Genomic DNA, 22,737 nt, shown 5'->3' with positions numbered 1-22,737 from the left:
TTGAATGGGTTTTTGGTTAAATGCCTGAACTAAGGTCTGTGGTTTACACAAGCTCAAGAGATTTTCATTTTTTGTTTTGTTGTATGACATAAAAAAACATCAGTAAACACCCTATTCATTTTGAGGCTTTTATGTGTCTTCAAAAGGCAGTTGCTAACAAGCGGCTAAATGAGACTACAGAGTCTCCTCAGACCAAACATGGCTTTACAGCCTTGTTGTGGAGAGGATGTTTGGCCATGTGATGGTAGTGTAGTTTGTTTACAGAGACAAAGCGCATTGAAGTCCTGCCCCCATCGGAGAGGAAAATTTTATTGCTCTCCAATGACTTTGTACTGAGTGAAGGTGCCTCCTTGTCTATCCCCTCTGCTCACAAACAACAGAAAAATGTCTAAAAGCTGCTGTGTGATGGGATGCACTACCAACAGGGCAAAGAATCCAGATCTAAGTAATTAAAAGGTGCTGAATTAAAAAACAGAGCTTTTAAGAGGACAAAAGTGGATGTAGGCATGAGTCATCAGCATTAGGTAATTTGGCCAGACAAACTGTAGAGGGTGAAGATAAGTAAGCTTTGCAAGGCCTGGTTTTGATCTTTGTTAGCTTACATGATGATCTTACCCAGTGATTCGATCAAATAGCTGTAAATATCAAAGTATATCACTACTGGCTGTTTAGTGGGATAATTTCTCCATGATAAGAAATGTATGGAGAGGAAGACACTGAGACAGTTTTTTTTAAAACATTTTTTTCTCTCTGGTAGACACGAGATGTTTGAATAATCCCTTGACATGCTGTTATCTACTGTTTTTGTTAACATTTCAGCCCTCAGTTGCATATTATGGTGCCATTTGTTTTTTCCTCTGCTGAGCATAGTTTTCAGAGTTGTGTTCTGTTTCCATTACCTTGTTACTCTTCACAATTGCGTTTATACTTAAAGAATCATAAAGTGGCGTTCTTTTGTGAAGATTATTTTGCTAAACAAAACGTGTAGGCACTCAGAGCACCACAGAGCTTATTTCTGCAATAATCCAAAATCCAATGAGAGAAATTCCATTGTTTTTTTGTCAAGGGAACCAAGGCAATGCCAACTGCCACAGCAGCCCACAAAACAACGTCATCCCTGCAGCATTCTATATGCTACTGTTCAGCACCAAATAGTAGATGGACACAGTTAGTTAGCAACTAATCAGCGTACATAATGGAGCATTTAGCCACGAAAGAGACAGATGTTTCCCTGAGGAGTCGGTGGAGACCAAAAACAAGGCGAAAAGAATAGTGGATATTGGCCTTACACTCACCTGATGGACAGAAACATGATTTTATCATTACTATTTATTATTACTATGTTTTTGTAAGGTTGTTCTTTTTGAAAAGACACTACATATGTAACATGTTCATATTCATCTAACATGTCATAGTGCAACCTGTCTGTGAATTGTCTCACATATTGCCTCTGGCGACCTGCAGGCTGAACAGCGAAAGGTTTAAGAGAGATCTAAAGAGAACAGTGATAGTTCAGGGTAACAGCTATACTACAGACATGCATGAAGACAACAGCTGCTCAGTTTATAACAGTGACAATTAAAAGTTAAAGCAGGAGAAACTGATGCTGTGATGAAAGCTGTAAACCATTTACTGCTCTGATGAATCTCTATTTCTCTTAGAACACGCTGAAGGTTATAAGCAGAATAAAATCCTAAATGTATTAGCTGATGTTGCCAACTTTTCATTATATGCTCTAAAATCTGCTCAGGAGACACATGCAAGTCGACTAATGTTTTATATGCTGTTGGCATTTTCCCCCAATTATCTGCCCCTGCTAAAGGGAAAACCCCTGGTCTAACTTCGACGTCTGTTTCTCAAACATTCACACAAACTGGTGTTAGTACAGATCAGTGGGGATTTGTCATGCTGGTTTTCATGGAAAGTTTTTTTACACTAACACACATAGCCATGTGAAAGAAACAATCTTTTAATGACTGAATCTTTAGTGATTTCCAGTGGTGGCGAAGTGAACGGTGGGTAAGGGAGACTCTGAGTCCCAGATCTCTCATTAACCTTTGCCTCTCTGTCTAGGCCTCAATTAGTGGACTAAGCCACACTGCTTCACTGTCACAGCATACTAATTGATCACAAAGAAACACACTCAAACTCTGGCTCCAGAGGGTGGAAGTAAATGAGTGCATTTACTCATCTGCTGCACCTGAGCAGAACTTTGAAGCAGTAGTGTTTGAGTATTTCATTTTTGTGAGACTTTCATTTCACTAGAATCAGAGAGAAAAGGAGAAACCTGCTCAAAATGGCAGCATAAGAGATATCACCACATTATATAGTTCATGCTGAAGATTAGGATTTTTCATTATTCATTTCATTATTTTTTAATCATAAGTCCCAGAGTGTGAGATAACACATTCAAAGAGTCTGCTGTGTTTGATCAACAGTCTAAAACCCCAAAGATACTCAATCCACAGTGACACAAAACAGAGAAAAATAAAAAATCCTCACATCTAAGATCCTTAAACCTGTAATTGTTTTGTTTTTTTCTCTTGATAAATGACAGTTATCTACATTGTGCTACTTCAGTTTATGAGGAATTCTAATAAACAGCCTCGTTTCAGCTCATGACACAATTTTATTTTAGATCTAAGGATTATCCAAAGAGATTCAGGCACGTTCGCTACCTGTGTAGGAGCATTTATCCTTCAACTGATCTGAGAGCAGGAAAATAGCCCCAAACTGAAGAAGGAGTGTAATTATATGCAAATGACTTACAGGTGCAAAGCTGCTGGAAACCAACATTACATGAACTGTTACAGCTGCACTGACTCCTGATTTATTTACACAGAACAAATTTTGATCCCAGATGGATCTTTGCTGGGTAAAAATGTTTATCACACGGTTAGCAAAAGAATTTAATCACCCGAAGCAGGGTAAAACCATCAAACCTGCCAGAGGTAATACATGTCAAAACAGATCATCTTGAAAATAAGAGGAGTTAAATAGTCCATAATAAACACACCTATTGGTAGTGCACGATAAATAAACATACATTGCTTATGAAAAGAAACTCTGAAGTTGAATTTTCAGCATAAAATCTACAAAATATATGAGACGACAATAAAAAAGACTCACCTAAAATATTGTTTTTATCACTTACTTTAATGCCTTTTGTAAGTGAAGTTTTAAATGAGGATTTGTGAAGTATTTTACATCTTCCACTACGTCTCTTCTCTTCATGTAATGATCAATGTCTTATTTTCTGGTGTTGAAACAAGCTGTGAAGTTCTACAGGAGCAAACTTTTCTGCTGAAACTTTCTGAAATTACTTCATGAACTTTCCATTGTCGTCTGCAACGAGCAAAAGCCTCTGAGAACAAATCATCTGTCATTTTCTCTCCAGCGACGCTTCTGAACGCAGCTTTTTCATCAGAGCTACAACTGTCTGAGTTTCACTTGAAACGTGCAGAAATGTCAAAGCAGCTGATCAACTGATCGGTATTATTTTCTGCCTCCCTGTGTGTGTGTGTGTGTGTGTGTGTGTGTGTGTGGCCAGTTTAACTAACAACCGGCCCAGCAGTCAGCAGCTGCTGCTCATTACTATCTTGCCTGTGTCAGTGTGTGCATTTTCAGCTGCTCCTAATGAGGTAGGCTCCACCAGTGCTGAGGTGTGTGTATGTGTTGTGTGCACGTACCCATCATGAAGATGACCTTTGGTTTCCTCTGTTCTGTACAATAAACTGTCAGAGGAGAGAAAATCAGAGTTTAACATGCAGTGCAGATCAACACATGCAGCACATACGGCATACTGTACACACACACACACACACACACACACACACACACACACACACACACACACACTCCTGAGGTCTGCTCTATTATTCCCCTCTTTTTATTACCATTTTATCAGCCAGCCTATTTACAAGCTGTTCTTTAAATGATAAATTAATTGATATTATTAACATCATCAACTTTTTCAGATGAATTAGTAATACATTGTATATTAATGAGCCTCTTCGCTTATATAAACAAACTAGAACCAGACTTAAACGGCATCTTCTAGGCGGCTGTGGCTCACGAGGTTGAGCAGTTCTCTATAAACTGGAGGGTCGATGGTTCAGTCCCTGGTCCCTGCGGTCTACATGTTGAAGTGTCCTTGGTGGAATATTGAATCCCAAGTGTGAATGTATGTGAATGTTAATCTAATGAGCAGCCACCAGTGTATGAATGGGTGAATGGTGCTTGTGCTGTAAAGCACTTTGAGTGGTCACTGAGACTGTGAGTGTGCTTTATAAATGCAGTCCATTTACCATTTTTGACCAATACCAACAGAGAGCCCCAGGGATGAGTCCAAGAACTAGGAAATGAGTTAGCATTTTATCACTCCAGTTCCCTCGTCTTGAAGTAAAGGGTTCTTTTTTGTACAGGGCCTGAAATAAGGTCTGTGGTAAACACAAGCTGAGGAGACTTTCACGTTTTATTCTATGACATGAAATATGTCAGTAAATACCCCGCTTGTAAACTTTGAAGCTTTTACGTGTCTTAAACTAGGCGGTTGCTAACAAGTGGCTAATTGAGACTACAGCACGTCATCATACCAAACATGGCTTCAAGTCTTGTTATGGTGGTGACGTTAAGTCATGTGACAGGTCTAGTGTAGTTCGTTCATAGCCTAACATTAGCTTTTTACTCCTGGCGATTGCATTTAAGCTTTGATTGTCACGAATAGGGGTTCATTCGTGAGGATTATCTTGCTGAATAAAACGTTTAGGTAAAATGTTTGATTGCAGCAGGGCTTATTTTCTGTAATGATGCTTACTTCCACGGCGGCCTACAAAACATTGTCATCCCTACAGCACTCTATGCGCTACTGTTTAGCACCAAACAGCAGACGAACACAGATAGTTAGCAAGTAACATTTAGCAGCCAAAGAGACAAATTAAAAAAATAAAAAACATTTTTAACAAACAACCCATACACATTTTGGACAAAGATCTCTTCAATTAACTTTTGACCTAGCATCACTATCACTTATAAAAAATTAAACTAATAGAAATCTGTATTATGAAGATTGAACAGACCCTTCTTGCTACCTTAAACATATCTTTGGCATCTCATTACTGCAATTTTGTTTGTCACTTCTTAACTGATGTACTTTAAATGCGAATGGGCTCTAAAATGGGGCTCAACAGTCTTTAATTGGAAACTGTTTTACGGCAGGACAATCTGTTCTATACAGACCAAATCTACATCAAACTTAATTTTCCTTTTCAGTGGTTAATAACATTGAAGATGACACTGTCATTATTTACCGTGTCCTTCTATTAACAAAACAAAACAAGAAGACAGGAAATGTCTGCTGATGATTCTTCTGCTTGTTTCGTTTCAGTAGCTAATCATCTTTTGAATGACTATGACTGCAATAGATTACTGTGTAAATTAAGGTTCTGGTTTTTAAGATATTATCCTGAATGCTAACTCTCAGTATTAATTTACAATGCTTCACTCACTACTAAGGCAAATGGTTACAACAATGCTTTATTTCTAAACCTTCATCTCAGTTAAAGTCTATTTGCTTATTCTGTTAATGTATTCAGAATTGAAACAGAAGTTTTGTCTTAATTATTCATATACAAAGTAAATGCAGTGTGCCCTATATACTGAGTACCAGGGGCATGCACAGACATTTTGAATGGGCAGTGGCTCAGTTTTAAGTATGCATCCCCTCTGAATAACTTCTGTGTACTTACAGAATGTCATTTAAGCAATATCATTTGTCCTAATGAATGTTTTAATTATTTAGCTTTAATTTAGCTCACAGGTTCACCAACAGTTACCAACAGTGACAAGTCATTCGGTCTGATATAAACTGTTATCATATTGTTGAGCAGCTGTAACCTACTTAACTTAATCACTAAAAGAAATGAATGCCAACATTTACATCTTTAAACTGGGCCATGAACAGAAGTGCTCTCCCAATTAGCAGAAAATAAAACAGCAGTGGGAACAACAACAATTATGTCCGTAATGCAATAATAACATTTAATTATTCATTCAGTCCGGAGGGGGGAGAGTACAGAGGAGCAGGGACTCAATCCTCTTTATCCACTGTGTGTGACCTCATCCCTGTTTTTGCGGCTTTTCAAAAAGTAATGTACTTTATTGTAAAAAAAAAAAAAAAAAAAAGACACTTGGAGACAAGTGAGGAGGAGAGTGAAGAGTTTGTCAATGAATTTTAAAAATATACTTCATATTATAAACATGGCTCTGGCAAATTTCGCAGGGTTTGTTCTTCTTTAATCAGACAAGTGTCCTCCCTCTCCTCCCCTCCTCCTCTTCCTCCTCTTCCACCTCTCTGTCCTCTGCCTGCTCCAAGTTGATGTTAGCGTAGCGACAGCTAGCTGACAAGATAAACATCAGGTCCAACTGGCAACAGTGAATCAACAGACGAGCCCCTCTCCCCCTCCATTACACAATCAATACTGTTGATGCAGAGCAACGCTAATGAAAAAACACACATACACAAGCGCACACACGCACACGCACGCGCGCACACACGCACGCACACACACACACACACACACACACACACTCAGGCACACGTGGCTACAGGGAGAAGTTCATTCAGCAATCTGATGAAGTACAGCTACATGACACACATGGCATTTACTAAGATGGAACTCTGTGTGTGTGTGTGTGTGAGAGAGAGAGAGAGAGAGAGAGAGAGAGATGAAATATTGAATGGAGTGTAGCTGCTGGTATATAAAAGATAGCAGATGGGGATAAATATATGGTTGCTAATAAAAGCTTGGGTTGTATGGTGTGATGCAGCTCACAGAAGGACAGTAAGTGTGTTTGTGTGTTTGTCCTTTGTTTGTACAGACAAACAATCAAAATCAACCATGTCAATCACTCACTTTCTGTGGTTCCTTCAGCATACCCAATTTCTTCCTCCTCTCTGACCTGTAAAGACAGAGACATTTGTGTTATATACTGTGTGTTTTCACATCTCAAATGCATCTTTTTTCTTCTTAAGTTTCATCATGTTGTGTCATCTATGTGCTTTTGCCACATTCACCTATTGAAATTGCATTTGAACAAAAATTAACAGAAAAAATACATGAATCTACTTGATAATCTATTAACTGTTAAAAGTCAATCCTCCTTTAAAAACTTCCAAATGGTGAGAATTTTTTGATTTTCTCTCTCTCTCTCTCTCTCTCTCTCTCTCTCTCTCTCTTGAAGTGTTGGTTTGACAGAAGAAGTCTTATTTAATTCTCATTTCGTTTTCTTTCTTTCTTTCTTTCTTTTTTTTTTTTTTTTTTTAACTTTTTTTGCTTTTATTATGTAGTGGCTGAGGGTAGAAGGGGAAGAGAGAGGGGGGATGACATGCAGCAAAGGGCCACAGGTCAGAATCAAACCTGTGCCACTGCTAGAACTCAGCTTACAAGTGGCACAAGCTCTACTAGGTGAGCTACCAGAGCACCTCATAAAAGAGGTAACCTCATAAAAGATTTTTTTCACTCACGTTGGGCTTTAACAAATTATGATGGTAATGCCCACACTTCAAATGTTATCACTCAACTGAATGGTTGTTATCAGTGGTTATCAGCTTCATAGATATGGGTTAAAAGGGCTTGTTGCACCAGCTAGTAGGTTTAGAAAGCCGGTATCAGCCCATGAAATTGCCATTATTATTTGTCATCAGGAGCATAGATGGCAACCTCTTGTAGCAATAGTAATTGTGATGGGAGCAAAGGAGGAAGTCAGGGGACAAAGAATAAAGCGAGTATATGGAGGAGGTCAAGGTGAGTGGATGGGTCAAACAAACACAGAACTTTGACCCAAGAGACAGCTGCTTGTGTACCATGTGAAACCAAAACTCAGCGCTGACTTACTGTAACTAACTATGTCCCATTATACTACATAATGACCATACTCATTTTAATACAAAGCATGTTCTTTTTTCTAAACCTAATCACATGGTTTTTTTGCCTTAACCTAAAAACTGTGACAGTTTTATCGGGCTGATAACGACCCTCTGAACCTACTAGTAGGTGTAGCAGCTGTCTTCTAACACGTCTATGAGGTTGATAACCACTGATGACGCCTCTTCAATTTCATAGACGAAACAAATGATCCTTTAATTAAGAAGATAACTAGCAGATTAATCAATAATAAAATGAATGGCAGCTCTACTCTACACAAAGATTTTACGTAAGTGACTCCTCATTGCTGTATATTTACTGTGGTGGTCAACAACAACAACAACAACAACAAAAAAATAAGCAGGGTGACCCTAACTACAGACCAGTCTAAAATAGAGCTGCGAAACATATCAATGTTATATTGATATCGTTATAAGAGACAGGATATGGTGTTTTTTGGGATTTGGGATATCATGAAATTGGAAGTGTTGTTTTTTCCTGGTTTTAAAGGCAGCATTACAGTAAACTTTTTTTATTATTTGCCTGTAACCCACTTAGTCATTATATCCACATTACTGATGATTATTTATCAAAAAAAATTCACTGTGTAAATATTTTGTGAAAGCACCAATAGTCAACTTAATATTGCTGCAATATCGAAATTGAGGTATTTGATCAAAACTATTGTAATATCTGATTGTTTCCAGGTCACCCAGCCCTGGTCTAAAATATCTTTGAAACTGTCCCCTGGCTTTGTGCATGGGGTCACTGGCATGTTGAAAAAGGAATGGGCCTTCCTCTTACTGTTGTTTAAAATATAATTGCATCCTGTAGCAATAAGAGCAGAATCATAGGGTGTCCATATACTTTTGGCCAAGTAACACTGTGAAGAAGAGGCAAGAGGAAATCAAACAAGAGACACAAAGAAAAGGCTACAGTATTCTGCAGGAGAAAAACACAGTAAGGTCTCAGACTGAAAGCGAGAAAAGACAACAAGATGAAATGATTTTTGAGAGAATAAGAGTACTGAGTCAACCCTCTGTCTCCCTGGAGCGAAGACATGGTCTGAGCCTGGAGGAGGACTGAACCTCTCAGCAGCCTCATACAGAGATACAAACACATGTCCAAGTCAAACCAGGGCAGAAAGAAATTACAGAAAGACATTTTCCACTTTAATCTGTTTTGAGAGGAAGTCTGATTCATTGGGTTCAAGCACACATTAACTATTTCAGACATTTGAGACCATTTTTCTGAGATAATTTCTCCCCCAAGTCTCATTGCTGCAGGTTTCCATGGTTATCCTCCTCAGTTTTAGCCATGTGCACCATTCTGGAACAAATGACCTGCAAGTAACTCGAGTGCTGGCATTGTCAGACAATATCATGAATTCTTATGACCTGACAGTCTGGTGACACCAGAAACAGACAAACACACAAAAGTCTGCACAGCTCATATTGAGAATGATTATGATAACAGCGGGATCACTGTGGATCTTTGTGAAGCACAGAGGACGATAATATTCAGAGCCATGTAAGAGATAAGAGCAGGAATCCATTTAGTCTTGCTGAGTGAGAAGCTCATTTTGTCCTGATGTAGCATGAGCTTTGTTTTTAATAAAGGGAGTCAAATCTTAATTAAGTTATTCAGTATTCTGATCCCTGCAGTAATTTAAAACCACTGTAATCAGTATTTTTATTTGAAAAGTGGATCAAATGACTGTGTGATGTAAAAGGAGTGACTCATAGACAGAATCCTGACCCAACTCTTTAAGTCGTCTTTAATGATGAACGTGTTAACAGTTGCTTATTCACTCATTCAGCATATACAGAGCAACATTTGCTTTCATTTGGAGTCGTGCCTCTGGTCACCTGATGATTTTAAAGGGATACTTTGGGTATTCTGAAGCTGAGTTATGTGAGGTCTTAATCTATAGTCAGTGTATTACCTACAGTAGATGTAGGTTGGCATGTCCCTGTTTGGAGAAGCAGACAGACGTGCCAACACCTAAGCTCAGCATGTGCTGCTGTGGATGGGGAACCTAAAACATTAACATCAGTCTAAGTGGATTCTATATTGAGAATATTTTTACAGCTTCAACTTGCCGTCAGATAGCACCTTTCCTTTGGGACTACATTTTCTCATCTGTCAAACATCCGTATTCCTATGCATAAATGAAACAGTGCTGCAGCTCAGCTGTTTGGGCCAGACTTTCAGCGGTTTATGGAGGAGACAACAAATACAAAAAAACCCAAAAACACTGTGATTATGTCAGTGATGAGGAAATGCCGTTCTCTGTGGAGACAAAAGGGTAACTTTGTGAACCAGAGTACAGAGAACAAATTTTGCAGAGGAAGACCGAACAGGCTGAAAGAGGGAGATAATTATGAATACTGAAGTTCCAAAGTTGAGTAAATTTGGTGCCAAAGGAAAGGGCTATCTGATGAAAAGGTAAAGTGGTGAAAGTATTCTCAATATACCACCCACTTTAAGTGATTTTAAGTGGCTAAAATATGTTCTGCTACAAACTCCCATAGACAGCAGTGCATTGCTTAGTGTCTATAGCGGTACTTCTGTCTGCTTCTCCAAACTGGCAGTGACCCAACAGCCATCTATCGTAAGCAATACACTGACTATAGATAAGCACCTCATACAACCCCACTAAAAATCCGAACTATCCCTTTAAGGCAAATATTAACTGTCTTTTAGCTCTGTTTTTGGTCTCCACCAACTCTTGATGGTATCATCTGACTAAATGCTTGTTACTAACTGTCTGTCTGCTGTTTGGTGCTGAGCAGGTTGAGTACAGTGGGTTTAGAAGAGCTGCCTGCAACAATGTTAATGAGGGTCTGACCCAAACCAGTCAAGTAAAACCAAAACAAAAAGTTGACAGACGTCCCCAGAGGTGGTAGATAATTCTCTGTTGATTCATTACGAGTGACTTATTTCACAATTGACCTCCTGCAGTTTTAACTTACTCTTTAGAAATAATCATTTGTACCCTAACGTTGCTAATTGCTAAATTTGCTAATTACTCAGTTGCCCCCATTTATGTTCTTGTAGCCATTATGTTTTCCAGAAGCTTAAAGAGATATCTTTACCATCTGCAGTAGCAACAATCTGTTATCTCGATAAATATTAATGTGTACAGGATGTCAATCGTAATGTGCTGTTTAACAACCACCTGTCAAAATGACGTATATCCAGGTATTTAATAAGATAAATAAGATGACAATAAGACTATTAAATATAACAGAGCTACAGTGAGTGTCGAGGGGACAGAGACAAATGAGCAATATTCATTTAAATGCGTGGAGCAATTTGAGGATCTGAATGATTGAATAAAGGTAGCAAAATAATTACATTGAATGCATGATTCATTAATAATATGAATGAATGATTTATAATTTGATTTGGGACAATTTGAGCGAACAATTTATCAAATATTTCCCTAATGGACTCTCCAGTTTAGTACCGACTCATTTCTATTCAAATAAAGCAGAGAGGGTTCAAAATTAAAATATAAATGAATCTTTTAAAAGGCAAATAGAAAATGATCAGTCATCCAAGCACCAGAGGAGGAGAATGGAGGGAATGTCCAAAAAAATAGTTTCTTTAGTACAAACTTAGACAAAGTTGCATTATCTAACACAAATTTACAACCTCACAGTGTTTGTTGGCAGTGGAAACTACTCCAATTGTGCAAAACATTTACAAAAGTCTGACTAGGAACATGAAACAGGCATCTATTGTCTCTACTAGCCAGGTCTCTCAGGCATGCAACTATTAAAAGGAGTCCAAACAAGCCATTATGTGCTTCATCACCTCAATGTTTCCTTTCACTTCCCACCGAAAAGCAATTCAATGTGTGAAAACAGAGCATCCGACTTCACATTTGGGAGAAAAACATCTGATGTGCACATAAATGTAGCAAACATTTATTATGGGTTGTTCTCGTTCTCAAACTGTGCCCAAGTAATTTCACTAAATTGTTTTTGCATTTTATGGAGCAACAAAATATCAGCGTCCCAAAACTGTATGGTGCAAGACGGCAAAAACAACATTGAGACAAAGGCACCTGCACGCTGAGTAGATAAAAGATGCTCCTAAAAAAAAAGACATTATGTCTTCCTCAGATTTTTTTTTGCCATATATGTACACATACAAGGAATTTAACTCTGGTTTTTCATTACTCTCATCTAAAACAAGGACAACACAATGAAATCTGCACAGTGGTGCAGAGCACAAAGAGTGCTCGAGTAACGTGCGAACAAGAAGGTCTGTAGATGGACAGATTCAACCCAGATGAGAATCCCAGGTGGAGTCCTGTCATCAGTTACATAAACACGTACACATGAAATTTTAATAAGCAAAGGAGGTCAGGTGATGCAGTCACAGAGCGACAGTGCTGGAATTTAAAATGGGAGACAACTGAATGTTTCCTGTATCCTCAGTGTTGCTTTTTTAAAGCCACAAATGCCACATGTTTATTATTGTGACCATGACGACTAGCCTCCCCCCACCTTGACTCAGATCATGATGTTTCCCTAAACCTTCCCAAGTTCATTTTATACCTAAGCCTAAGCAAAGACTGGAGCCTATCCCAGCTGACATTGGGCGAGAGGCAGGGTACACTCTGGACAGGTCTCCAGACTATCACAGGGCTGACACGTAGAGACAGACAGCCATTCACACTCACATTCACACCTACGGGCAATTTAGAGTCACCAATTAACCTGCATGTCTTTGGACTGTGGGAGGAAGCCGGAGTACCCGGAGAAAACCCACGCTGACACAGAGAGGACATGCAAACTCTGCACAGAGGGGCTCCCTTACCCTGGGGTTCAAACCAGGAACCCTCTTGCTGTGAGGCAACAATGCTAACCACTGCACCACCATGCCACCCATTTAAGGCCCTTTTTACAAAAAGTTTGATCCTCTAAATATATCAGTATAATAAATTTACTTAAAGGATTTGGACACAAGATACAGTCATGGTCAATCAATAAAAAAAATGAACAATAAAAATATGAGTGTATATTAGTGCACGAGTAACACAATGTACTATGGTTTTCCAGCAGGGGTAGGTAGTTCCCATGAGTCCCCCCCCAAAAAATGGAGAATAGTTTATTAATAAATTAATTTATTTGTACTATTTAATTTGCTATGGAAGTGAGTCTGATGTGACAAAGAGTTATAAGAGTGACTATCCTGATCAATGGTTTCACTTCCTCCAGTTATTCAACTAACAATCAACTAATTAATCATGTTTGACAACCAAAATCTTTTCCGATGGAGGTCTCTGAAGTGAAATCTTATCAAATGGGGGTCCATGACCTAATATGTATCAATTTAGGGGGCCTTGTCATGAAAAGGGTTGAGAAGAAAACCACCGTGCTAAATGATTATCAGCCAAAAATGAAGCAGCTCAACAAGAAGAGGCTACACGAGATTACAAAAAAGTAAAAAAAACAACAACAAAAAAACCCCAAACTTTTTCAGTCCCAGAGAAGAATCAGTATTCAGGATATTTATCTAATAAATTCCTTTAAAGTCTTCCACCCCTAGGTGAAGTGTCAGCAGTCTGAGTGCCGACTGAAGTGACGCTGTGTGAACTCCTCATTGCCTAAGCAATGAAACTGTCTTGTTTTTTGTATTCTATGGAGGTATTTACAAAAAGAGACAGCTGACTGTCAGTAAAGTCAGACAAACGTCAGCTTAGCATCATCTGCAAACAGATGACTGATAAAAAGCCCTCCTCTGACATTTCCATGTATTAGCAGCTCTTGACCTCCCATTGCTGTAAAGCTGACTTCTCTGCAATTTATACATGCAGCTGCTTGCAAAGCGCTTGGTGTGAAGTGGAGCTGCGGTTACATTCAGAGGAGGAGAACAGCAGAGACACAGAATAAAGTGAAGCAGAGCTCTGAGAGTGTTAAATAAATGCCGTCAGTGTGGGGGAGTCCTGGGTGCCAACGACGAGCCAGCTTGGCATGTGGGTACACCAACTGGTCTGATGACTCAGTTAGAGAGAGAGAGAAACAGAAGAAACGCACGCAAAGCACGCATTGCTTACACGTGATGGAGACAAGATATGTCTGTAAACACACGTACACAAGCACTCAGTAAAAAAAGACTGTTTTTCTTAATTCCTAGGAAGTTGATGTGTGTTTGTGATGGATGATGGCACATGTAACACACAGAGACATGTGTATGGTCATAAACACACACACACACACACACACACACACACACACACACACACACTCCTACGCTAACATCCAGCAAACTTATCGCTGTATCCATGTTAGCAGCTCTGTGACACTGTAGTGCTTGTTACACACTAAGACACAGAGCTGCTGAACGAATGCTGGCAAGACATTTTTTTTTCTGTTGACATACTTAAATCCGGAACAAAGTGGTGGAACAACCAACATTTCCATCCTAAAAAAAAAAATCTTTAATAAACTGTAGATTATATAACATGATGTTTTTACTAATCCAGTTAACTAAAATACCTGGAAAAATCACCCGTGTACTTCATCACATTGATACAACTGTGATCCATGCAGTTTATACAACACTGTCCACAACAGTACAACCAGAGATGTTAAAGAATTAGCTGCTGTACCTCCTTGATAGAAACTGATTAGTTAAATCTCTATCTCTATTTTTTTTTTACAGTACTGATTGCTTTCCTGTATACACATGAAAATAGTGGCCTTAATGTGGTGCTAATCGGATGGTCAGGGGCTAAATGGTTCCTCCATTTTCTCATCAAATATCATTAAAGTATAATGTGAAAAATTTGTACAGTTTTTTCCAGAGAGCGCCATTGATTGTGGAGTCACTGGATAATCAAAATTCCAAGTGTTAGTCTTCAGGAAACCACCAAAATCATCATGATCAAATTAAATCATTTTCAGCTTGACAAAAAGAGCAAATTTAATTGTATTTTAGCTGTAGTGGAGGAAGTATTCAGATCCTTCAGTAAAAGCACTGATATCACACCGTACAAATACTCTGCAACAAGAAACGGCCAAAATACATGGGACTCAGTCGTGGCGTGACACTTCTGCAGCAGCATGCCTGCAGCAGAGCACATCCATCATAATCTGAAGCTGTTACACTAATCATGGAAGCTGTGCTGCACTGCACAACATTATTTTTATATGTCTGGTCTATTTATTTTTCTCTATGCATGGCTCTGCAGCCCTCTAACAGGCAAAACTAACATGTAACTGTGTAAAACCTGAGTACAATCTGTTTAAAATGATTGTATCAAAGACAATGTGATGTAGCAGAGCAACCTTGTGTGTGTTTTTACAGTTCACATTAAAATAATCAAATCAAATCAATGCATCCTATAATTATAATGATCCAGTTAGTTAATTCAGTACCAGTTAATATAGCCTGTGCTTTCAAACCCAGCATAACCAAATGCATTATCACTTGATAGAACTCAATGCACTCACAGGGAAACTGGCAGCAACCACACACTGCAAAGATGGAGTCTGTGTACCAGGTAGAAAAGCCCCTTCATGACATATTGCGTCCATGCCCTACGTTTATTGGCCATATAAGTCCTTAGAAATGTGACATGAGTAAAAGTATGTTAAAATAATCAGTAAAATGCACTTAAAGTCTTAAAAGTTAAAGTCCTCAATGCAGGAAAATGTCCACTATGACTGTTGTACTATTAAATATTACATCATTAAATTATCATAACTCACGCATTAATTTGAAAGCAGCATCTTATTGTTGTAGTTGCTTGAGGTGGAGCTCATTTTTAACTCTTCTGTGTGGCACTGCAATTAATGAATTAATTTTTGTTATCTATTAATCTGCTGATTATTTTTTCCATTAATCAATGGATTGATCGTTTGATTTGTAGAAATGATGAAATTAGTGAGAACTGCCATCACGACTACCCAGAGAGAGATGCATTCAAATTATTGATTTTTTTTCTGAAACTAATTAAATGGAAAAACTGCAAATCCTCACATTTGTGAAGCTGCAACCATGAAATTAACAATTGTCAAAATAGTAAATCTTCTGTCTCTTTCTGAGATAATGAATCATCTGACAACTATGAATTTCTAGATTACATAGAAAACCAACAGAACTGTTGTGGAGACTGATATCATTATGTCCAGAGGCCGCTCCTCTGTGTGGCTAAAAATCCTGCTGACCTCTAATGGAGCAGGATGATGACATTGTTGTTGGCAGCGGTACAATCTTCACTTCTGCGAACAATTCCTTTGTGTCAGACTCTCCTGGTGAGTCACCTGTGTGAGCTAATCAAATAAAGTGCGGCTGTCACCCTCAACTCATTATTTTCAAACCTCGGGACCACAATATCGAACTGTCACTTTTGTCAAAATGGGTCCAGAGACGCTCTGGTGGGCTGAAGAGTGCTCGTCATCATCAATCTAGGTGGCTTTCACAAAGTACAGCCCTCAATTGTTTATTTGGTGGTGGAATGTAACTAAGTATTTTCAATTTTATGCTACTTTCTGCATCTACCCCACTACATTTCAGAGGCAAACACTGTACCTTGCACTTTGTACTTGAGTCACTGAAATGAACCTTTAAACAGCAATACAGACTCAGAAAAGCACGGCTCATCCACATTAGGTGTTCTTCCATCAGGAAAAAATTAGAGGTGGTGAGAAGCAAGAAATAATTGGAGGAACATGTCCCTGAGATCTGACACCAGAAACCCAAAATAGCTGCTCTGCCCTTCTGTGGATGGGCACTCTAACAAAATTCATCTCCATCTCACATCCGAGGCCACAAATATGGGATGACAAGGCTGCACGGTGCCTTCGTTCCACTTCATAGACAAGAAGAGTGTCACTGCTTGCCACAAGAAGTGCTGCACAGGGACGACGCCATCTTCGATGAGCCGGCTGCCGTTTCTGTTTTTTTTTTTTGGCTTTACTCTCCTTGTACTTCCTACAGGGATTATCAGCCCATGGTGTTGATAGACCAGGTGTTGTTCTGGCTCTAATTGCACCTCAATACTGATGAGTAGGTGACAGTGGTCAATAACTATCAATCAACCTCACTTTAAGTCCACTTTTATGTGGCATGACTAAGAGAGAAAGAGAGAGAGAGAGAGCTTTTATTAGAGAGTCACAGCCGCCCATGAAGCCCAGGAGACACCCAGCAGGATGTTGTTGTGACAAAGCACCCGGCTGCGAGAGTAAATTTGTTTGTCATTAAACACTGTGACAGAACGGTGGACAATAGACAACACGTATCACTACCGTATAAGAGTATTAAAGTGAAGAGCTATAGCCTTTGATAAGTAGACTGTAGAGTAACTTCACATCATGCTACTGCAGCTGCTGGGTAACAATTTCTCTCAGGATACAATTCTGTTTGTGATGTTCATGGACAGGATCTCAAAGTGCAGCCGGGCATGGGAAGGGGTTCATTTTGGTGACCTCAGAATTGCATCTCTGCTTTTTGCAGATGATGTGGTTCTATTGGCTTCACCACACCATGACGTCCAGCATGCACTGAGGCAGTTTGCAGCCGAGTGTGACGCAGTGGCCATGGTTCTGTGCTGGAAAACAGTGAATTGCCCCCCTCTGGGTTGGGAGGGAGGAGTAAGGACCTTGGACATCCGTAGAGAGCTCAGAGTAGAGCCGCTGCTTCTTCAAGTCAAAGGGGATTAATTAAGGTGGTACAGGCATCCAATCAGGATGCCTCCTGGGCGCCTCCTGTTAGAAGCGTTTCGAGCACGTCCCACTGATAGGAAGCCCCGGGGCAGACCCAGAACATGCTGGATGGATTACATATCTTGTCTGGCCTGGGAACACCTTGGGGTCCCCTAGGAGGGGCTGGAAAGTGTTGCTGGGAACAGGGGAGTCTGGAATGCTTTGCTCGGCTTGTGGCCCCAACGACATGGTTTCAGATAAGCGGTTAAAAATGAATGGATGGATGGATGCTGCTTTTCCATATTGTGACATGTTAAAATGTCTTGTGTGGAAAAAAAGACCTATTCTAACATCAATCTTAAAAGAAAATCTATCAAGCAGTCCTTTAAAATGTGAAAAAGCTACATTTTATAAACTTTCTAGATCAGTATAACCAAATTGTGAACATGCATTATCCTGATCATTTTCACGCACTAATACTGATTTTAAATTGAATAAGACAAAGTACTAGTATGAGATCAGCATTTGGTTCCAGCTGAAATCCCACAATTACATAGAAATCCAACTCTATAATAAAGGGGAAAACAAAATGCAATATGTCCATCCATATAAAAGAGACAGGGATGGAGTGATCCAATGAGATTTGACAACATGAAATAACCCCTTAAACAGACCAGCTCTGGACATTAAATTCTCACAGAAAGACAGCAGGAGGAATGTGGTAGCCTCAAGTATCATATGTTTTATGGGTAAAGTATTACTTTAAGACACTCCACAGTCTCCCCTTATGAACAAAAATACTTTCTTTGCCGGTTTTACTTCCACTCTCGCCCTGCTTTTGTTTTCTTCAAAAACATAAAATGATAAATTTTAGTTGTACCTATTCTCAGCTAACGGCGCTCAAAATTTCTACGGGGTGTTAGTGTAAGTGTACTGGTGTATTGTGGTAGATGTATTTTATTGTGCCTCCAATGTTTATAGTGTTTTGTGGTTTCATGATGAACACTGTAGACCCACATGTAAAAGCCCAACTCACGACAAGAGCTGAAAATTAGCAGTTGTTATAAACTCTCTGTGCAACACATCAGTCTCATACCCTGTGTTGGAACTGTCTTAAAGTGCATCATCCCTATCAAATAAAGTACATATAAATGCAAGTCTTTTCATAAACTGCACCACAGTGAAGTTGTTTCAAAGGCCGAATGACTCAGCGAGGTCCAGAGATGGAGAATATTGTTGTGTAATGCTTGGCGAGGATGCAGACGAGCATCATTCCTCCAAACAATCCTGGCGCTGAAGTGAAGCTTCACCCTGACCTCTGTCTGATTTCCCATCCTCTGAGTGTCTAGAAACAATTTGCTCAGCTCTCTACCTCTGTCTCTTCAGCTTTTCTCCACTTCATCTCTCTAACTCAGGGCTTTCTTCTTTTCCTGGGAGTCCTGCTGCCCGGGTTGCTTTAATGATTCTCAGTTTTCTAACCAGACGTCGTTTTGCGGTACATATTTTCTCTTTCAGGAGCACACCTCTTCACATTCATACATTGATTTCACACAAGGGAGCTACTCCATTTACTTTTGGCTGCTCAGTTGTGGACAGTATTTTGCTCGCAGTAATTCAGTGGTAGCTGAGTTAAAAGCTCTCCTCTGCAAGATTTGCTATCTGTTTTTTTAATCTGAGTCAGTGAGTGATTTTATGGCTAAAGGCTGCTGAGGATAGTTGATGGATAAAGTTGCTGCTCTTGGGATCAAACTTTTTTTATAGTCAGAAACTATATCAGTTGTAATCCTCTACTTTGGCTGTTTTGGGTCTGTGGCTACATGCGTGTCTAAACAGGAAGTTAGAGTAATCTGAATAATCTAATGTCTGTTTCACTGCTAAAAAGATGGCCTTTCCACAAAACTGGGCTGTCAATGCAGTAGAAAGATGCAAATACTGTTGAAATTGGTGCTATATGACCAAACAAAACAGAGGAAACGGCTGTATTTTTGCAATTTAATTGCCGTTTGGTCTGACTTTGGGGCAGCTCTCTCTTTAATTCTGCTTCTTCACTCCTTGTTCTGTAGTTCAAGCAACAGCATAAGAGTGAAACACGTCATCTGGTCCATCTCCATCTGTTTAATGGAGTGTGGTATCAATCCTTTATACTTAGAGGAATTATAAATAATCACTTAATGCTTTGTCAAGTCTTTTTTTAAATGTTCCTTGATCAGATCTGGTCCTTGATTAGATTCTATTTTAGTAAAGTTCTTGTATTTGTATTTCTGCTCACAGTATTTTAGGACAACATTAAACACAGCTGTATTAGAGATGTTTTCCAAAGGTATCATAATCTTACCTCATCATACTTGCAGGCAACATCTGCCAGGCTGCTGGTTTCCCCCAGTAGACTGAGATCCAGCTCACTGGGACCTGAAGACAGAACAAAGAGAACAATAATCAAACTCTGAGTTTACTGTTAATTAACTTTAAATGACTCATTTCTTAAAGGAATTAGCGCAAGTGTCCTTCTTTGAATTTTCAGTGTAAATAAAGATTTTTAAACACTTGCTTTAGTGACATTTGGACCTGTTCTTAAGAATGAATCTATAAATAAATAGAAGAATAAATTAATATGTGTTCTGTACTTTAAAAGTCTCACTCTGGCAACAGTGATCTTCAGTCATCTTTAAGACAATTCAGCTGCTGTCATGACACATTTCATCAATCAGGAAATGAGAGAGAGACAGACTACAGTCAACAGATCAGTGGCCGTTCTAACCTAAATGGTGTGTCGCCATTCTGTCTCCTTTGCAATTCTCCTCTGCTCTCTGTATCGCACACAGCGGAGTTCCACTCCAATGCGCACACACACACACACACACACACACACACACACACACACACACACGCACACACAAACACACAGATACACAGAAACGTGCTCGCACTTACAGGTGAGAACACTAGAGCGCGGCTCGGGCTGCATTTTCCTGACCGAACCGACCCAAGTCCGACGCAGTTTGTTACTTGACATAGTTATTGTAATGGACAGTGTGTAAGCAGCAGCACAGCACAGCACTGTATGGAGCGGAGCCTGTGTTGCGTTCAGGCGTTGTCACGTAAGCACTTAAATAGGCCATAGCACAACACAGCAGCATGTCAAGTGGGCTGAACCCTGCTCCTGCCGCCCCCCACCCTGACACACACATTGTGACAAAGTGCCGCCCTGGGCAAATGCCTATTAGGCCCATATCAGCATCCGCTACTGCAACAGATATTTAGTTTTCAGTGATATCCATCTAAATATGCTACTGGACATTATCCAAGGTTGATTCTTCAGGTTTCCTTCCACCCCTCACTAGCAGAAGGCCAAGGTCTGATCACATTATCCTGTTTAAGGTGTGTTTATTTCCCCTAAACCTCTTAGAAAAGGAAAAACACCTGTGGCACCTAAATCTTGCAGACTCCAGTTCAGTGAAAGGAATAACCTGCTGTTGCAGTACAAATGTGGGTAAAGGCAGCAAATAAATATGTTTAGGAGGCTAGAAGCAGAGAAGCAGGATTTTTGCTCGCTAAAGAATTCATTTAACTTCTGTTTCTGGTTAAATTTATTTCTTCAAATGTGTAATTTTAGACAGAATTCTTCAAAAGTCACACCCTAGGTCTCAAGAATGTAAAGAAAGTGTCAAAAAAAGTTAAATATATAATGTTATATTAGAGATATATGTATCGTTAGCTATGATGGATAAATCCCATTATAGTAGAAATATGCCTGTTTATGCTGCATTATCTCTTAACATACATACATACATACATACATACATAACAAACTTCCAGATGTAAACATGCAGCTGCACTTTGAGGAAAACAAAATATCCACAAGTTAGGGTCAATTTTGGTCCCATGAACACCTGAATCTGAACTGGACCTGAACTTCCTGTTGTCAGAAAGCTGCAGAGGGTGATGTTGTGATAAAGTCTAACACATAGCATCTTCCGCCCCTTCCTCGGTGGAACTGGGTCGTGAATAACACTTCCCCTTGGCAGATTTCATTCCTGCGTGCCAGAGCCTCCTGAACAGAGAACTGGGTTAGATTGCAGCTTCAAACGTTGAGGCAGAATCCAGAGAGACGGTAGCTGTGCATTTCTTCCGTGCATTATGTTAAAAAGCGTCAGAGACTTAGAGAGAAAATCAGACCTGCGTCGTCACTGCAGACTTAAGAGTCAGCAGCATGTCAAAATACACAGGGGCTGAAGTGTGACAGGTATGACAGCGTGGCGGTTTTTGTTTTGCTGTTGAGGCCGGTGATGTCAGGTGGCTGAGGCTGCAGTCGTCAGCAACATCTCAGTTTGGTCAACATGATTACAGACTGAGGATTTACGAGACTGCAGCGGAGTTTCCTCTCTCCTGGGGAAAACACACTCGAAGCAGCAGATGGAGAGGCAATTTCTTTTGAAGAGTTTGTCTCCACTACGGTGATCTATTTTTAAATTTCATTTGGTCTGTTTGTTTCCTGCAGCTTTTTCATATTGTTTTTAATATCAGCAGATTGATGCAATTTCACCTGATCTCTGAGACAGAGCCGTGCAGAGACCTTTGGAGGAGCAGGTGCTCAAAGTTAAAAAGGGGCAACAATATTTTAAAGCACCAAAATTTACAGCATAACCTGGAGTTATAGTAACCAATATTCAAACAGAATGTGACATGGAGTCTTACAGCTACTCGCATCACACTATTGTTATCATACTGCTCCTGATAAAATCAGAGGAAAATTATAATAAATAAATAATAGGAAATTATAAATGTTGCAGTGTCATTTGAGCTGACTTTCCCTTTAAATTTCTCAAAAACTCTACAGTAAAATCACATGAAATTTGACACAGACATAGTCAGGGTCATCCTAAACAGGAATCTTTTCAAGATTTGATACAACCTATGAAGGCTTGAAAAAAAAGGACATTTCTAATATGAGGAAATAATGAATGTGTGTGTGTAATTTAAGGTGACTTGACCTTTGTGTCTCTCGAGAACTGATCAATAAAACCACATGAACCTTTGTATGGTCATAGTTAGGGTCATCCTTTCAGCTAACACAGGAAGGAAAGGTTTTATACCAGGTCAAAGATAATGATTTAATGACATTTTAGCTTTGGAACTTTACCCTTTGT

General features: G+C 39.4%; 1 protein-coding gene across 1 annotated transcript in view; it reads right to left on the bottom strand.

Annotated features, from left to right (window-relative positions):
• ak5 (adenylate kinase 5) overlaps nt 1-22,737 on the bottom strand; it is a 104,159-nt gene that overhangs the window by 26,565 nt on the left and 54,857 nt on the right. The window contains exons 8-10 of the mRNA XM_049599252.1: nt 19,926-19,999; nt 6,915-6,960; nt 3,690-3,734 (exon numbers count right to left, since the gene is read on the bottom strand). Coding sequence (XP_049455209.1) covers nt 3,690-3,734; nt 6,915-6,960; nt 19,926-19,999 — 165 coding nt within the window. The remainder of the gene's footprint in view (nt 1-3,689; nt 3,735-6,914; nt 6,961-19,925; nt 20,000-22,737) is intronic.

The sequence above is a fragment of the Epinephelus fuscoguttatus genome, linkage group LG15 (genome assembly GCF_011397635.1).
Source record: "Epinephelus fuscoguttatus linkage group LG15, E.fuscoguttatus.final_Chr_v1".
Lineage (NCBI taxonomy): Eukaryota > Metazoa > Chordata > Actinopteri > Perciformes > Serranidae > Epinephelus > Epinephelus fuscoguttatus.
The sequence above is the reverse complement of the archived record's forward strand: the minus strand, read 5'-3'. Positions and strand labels throughout refer to the sequence as shown.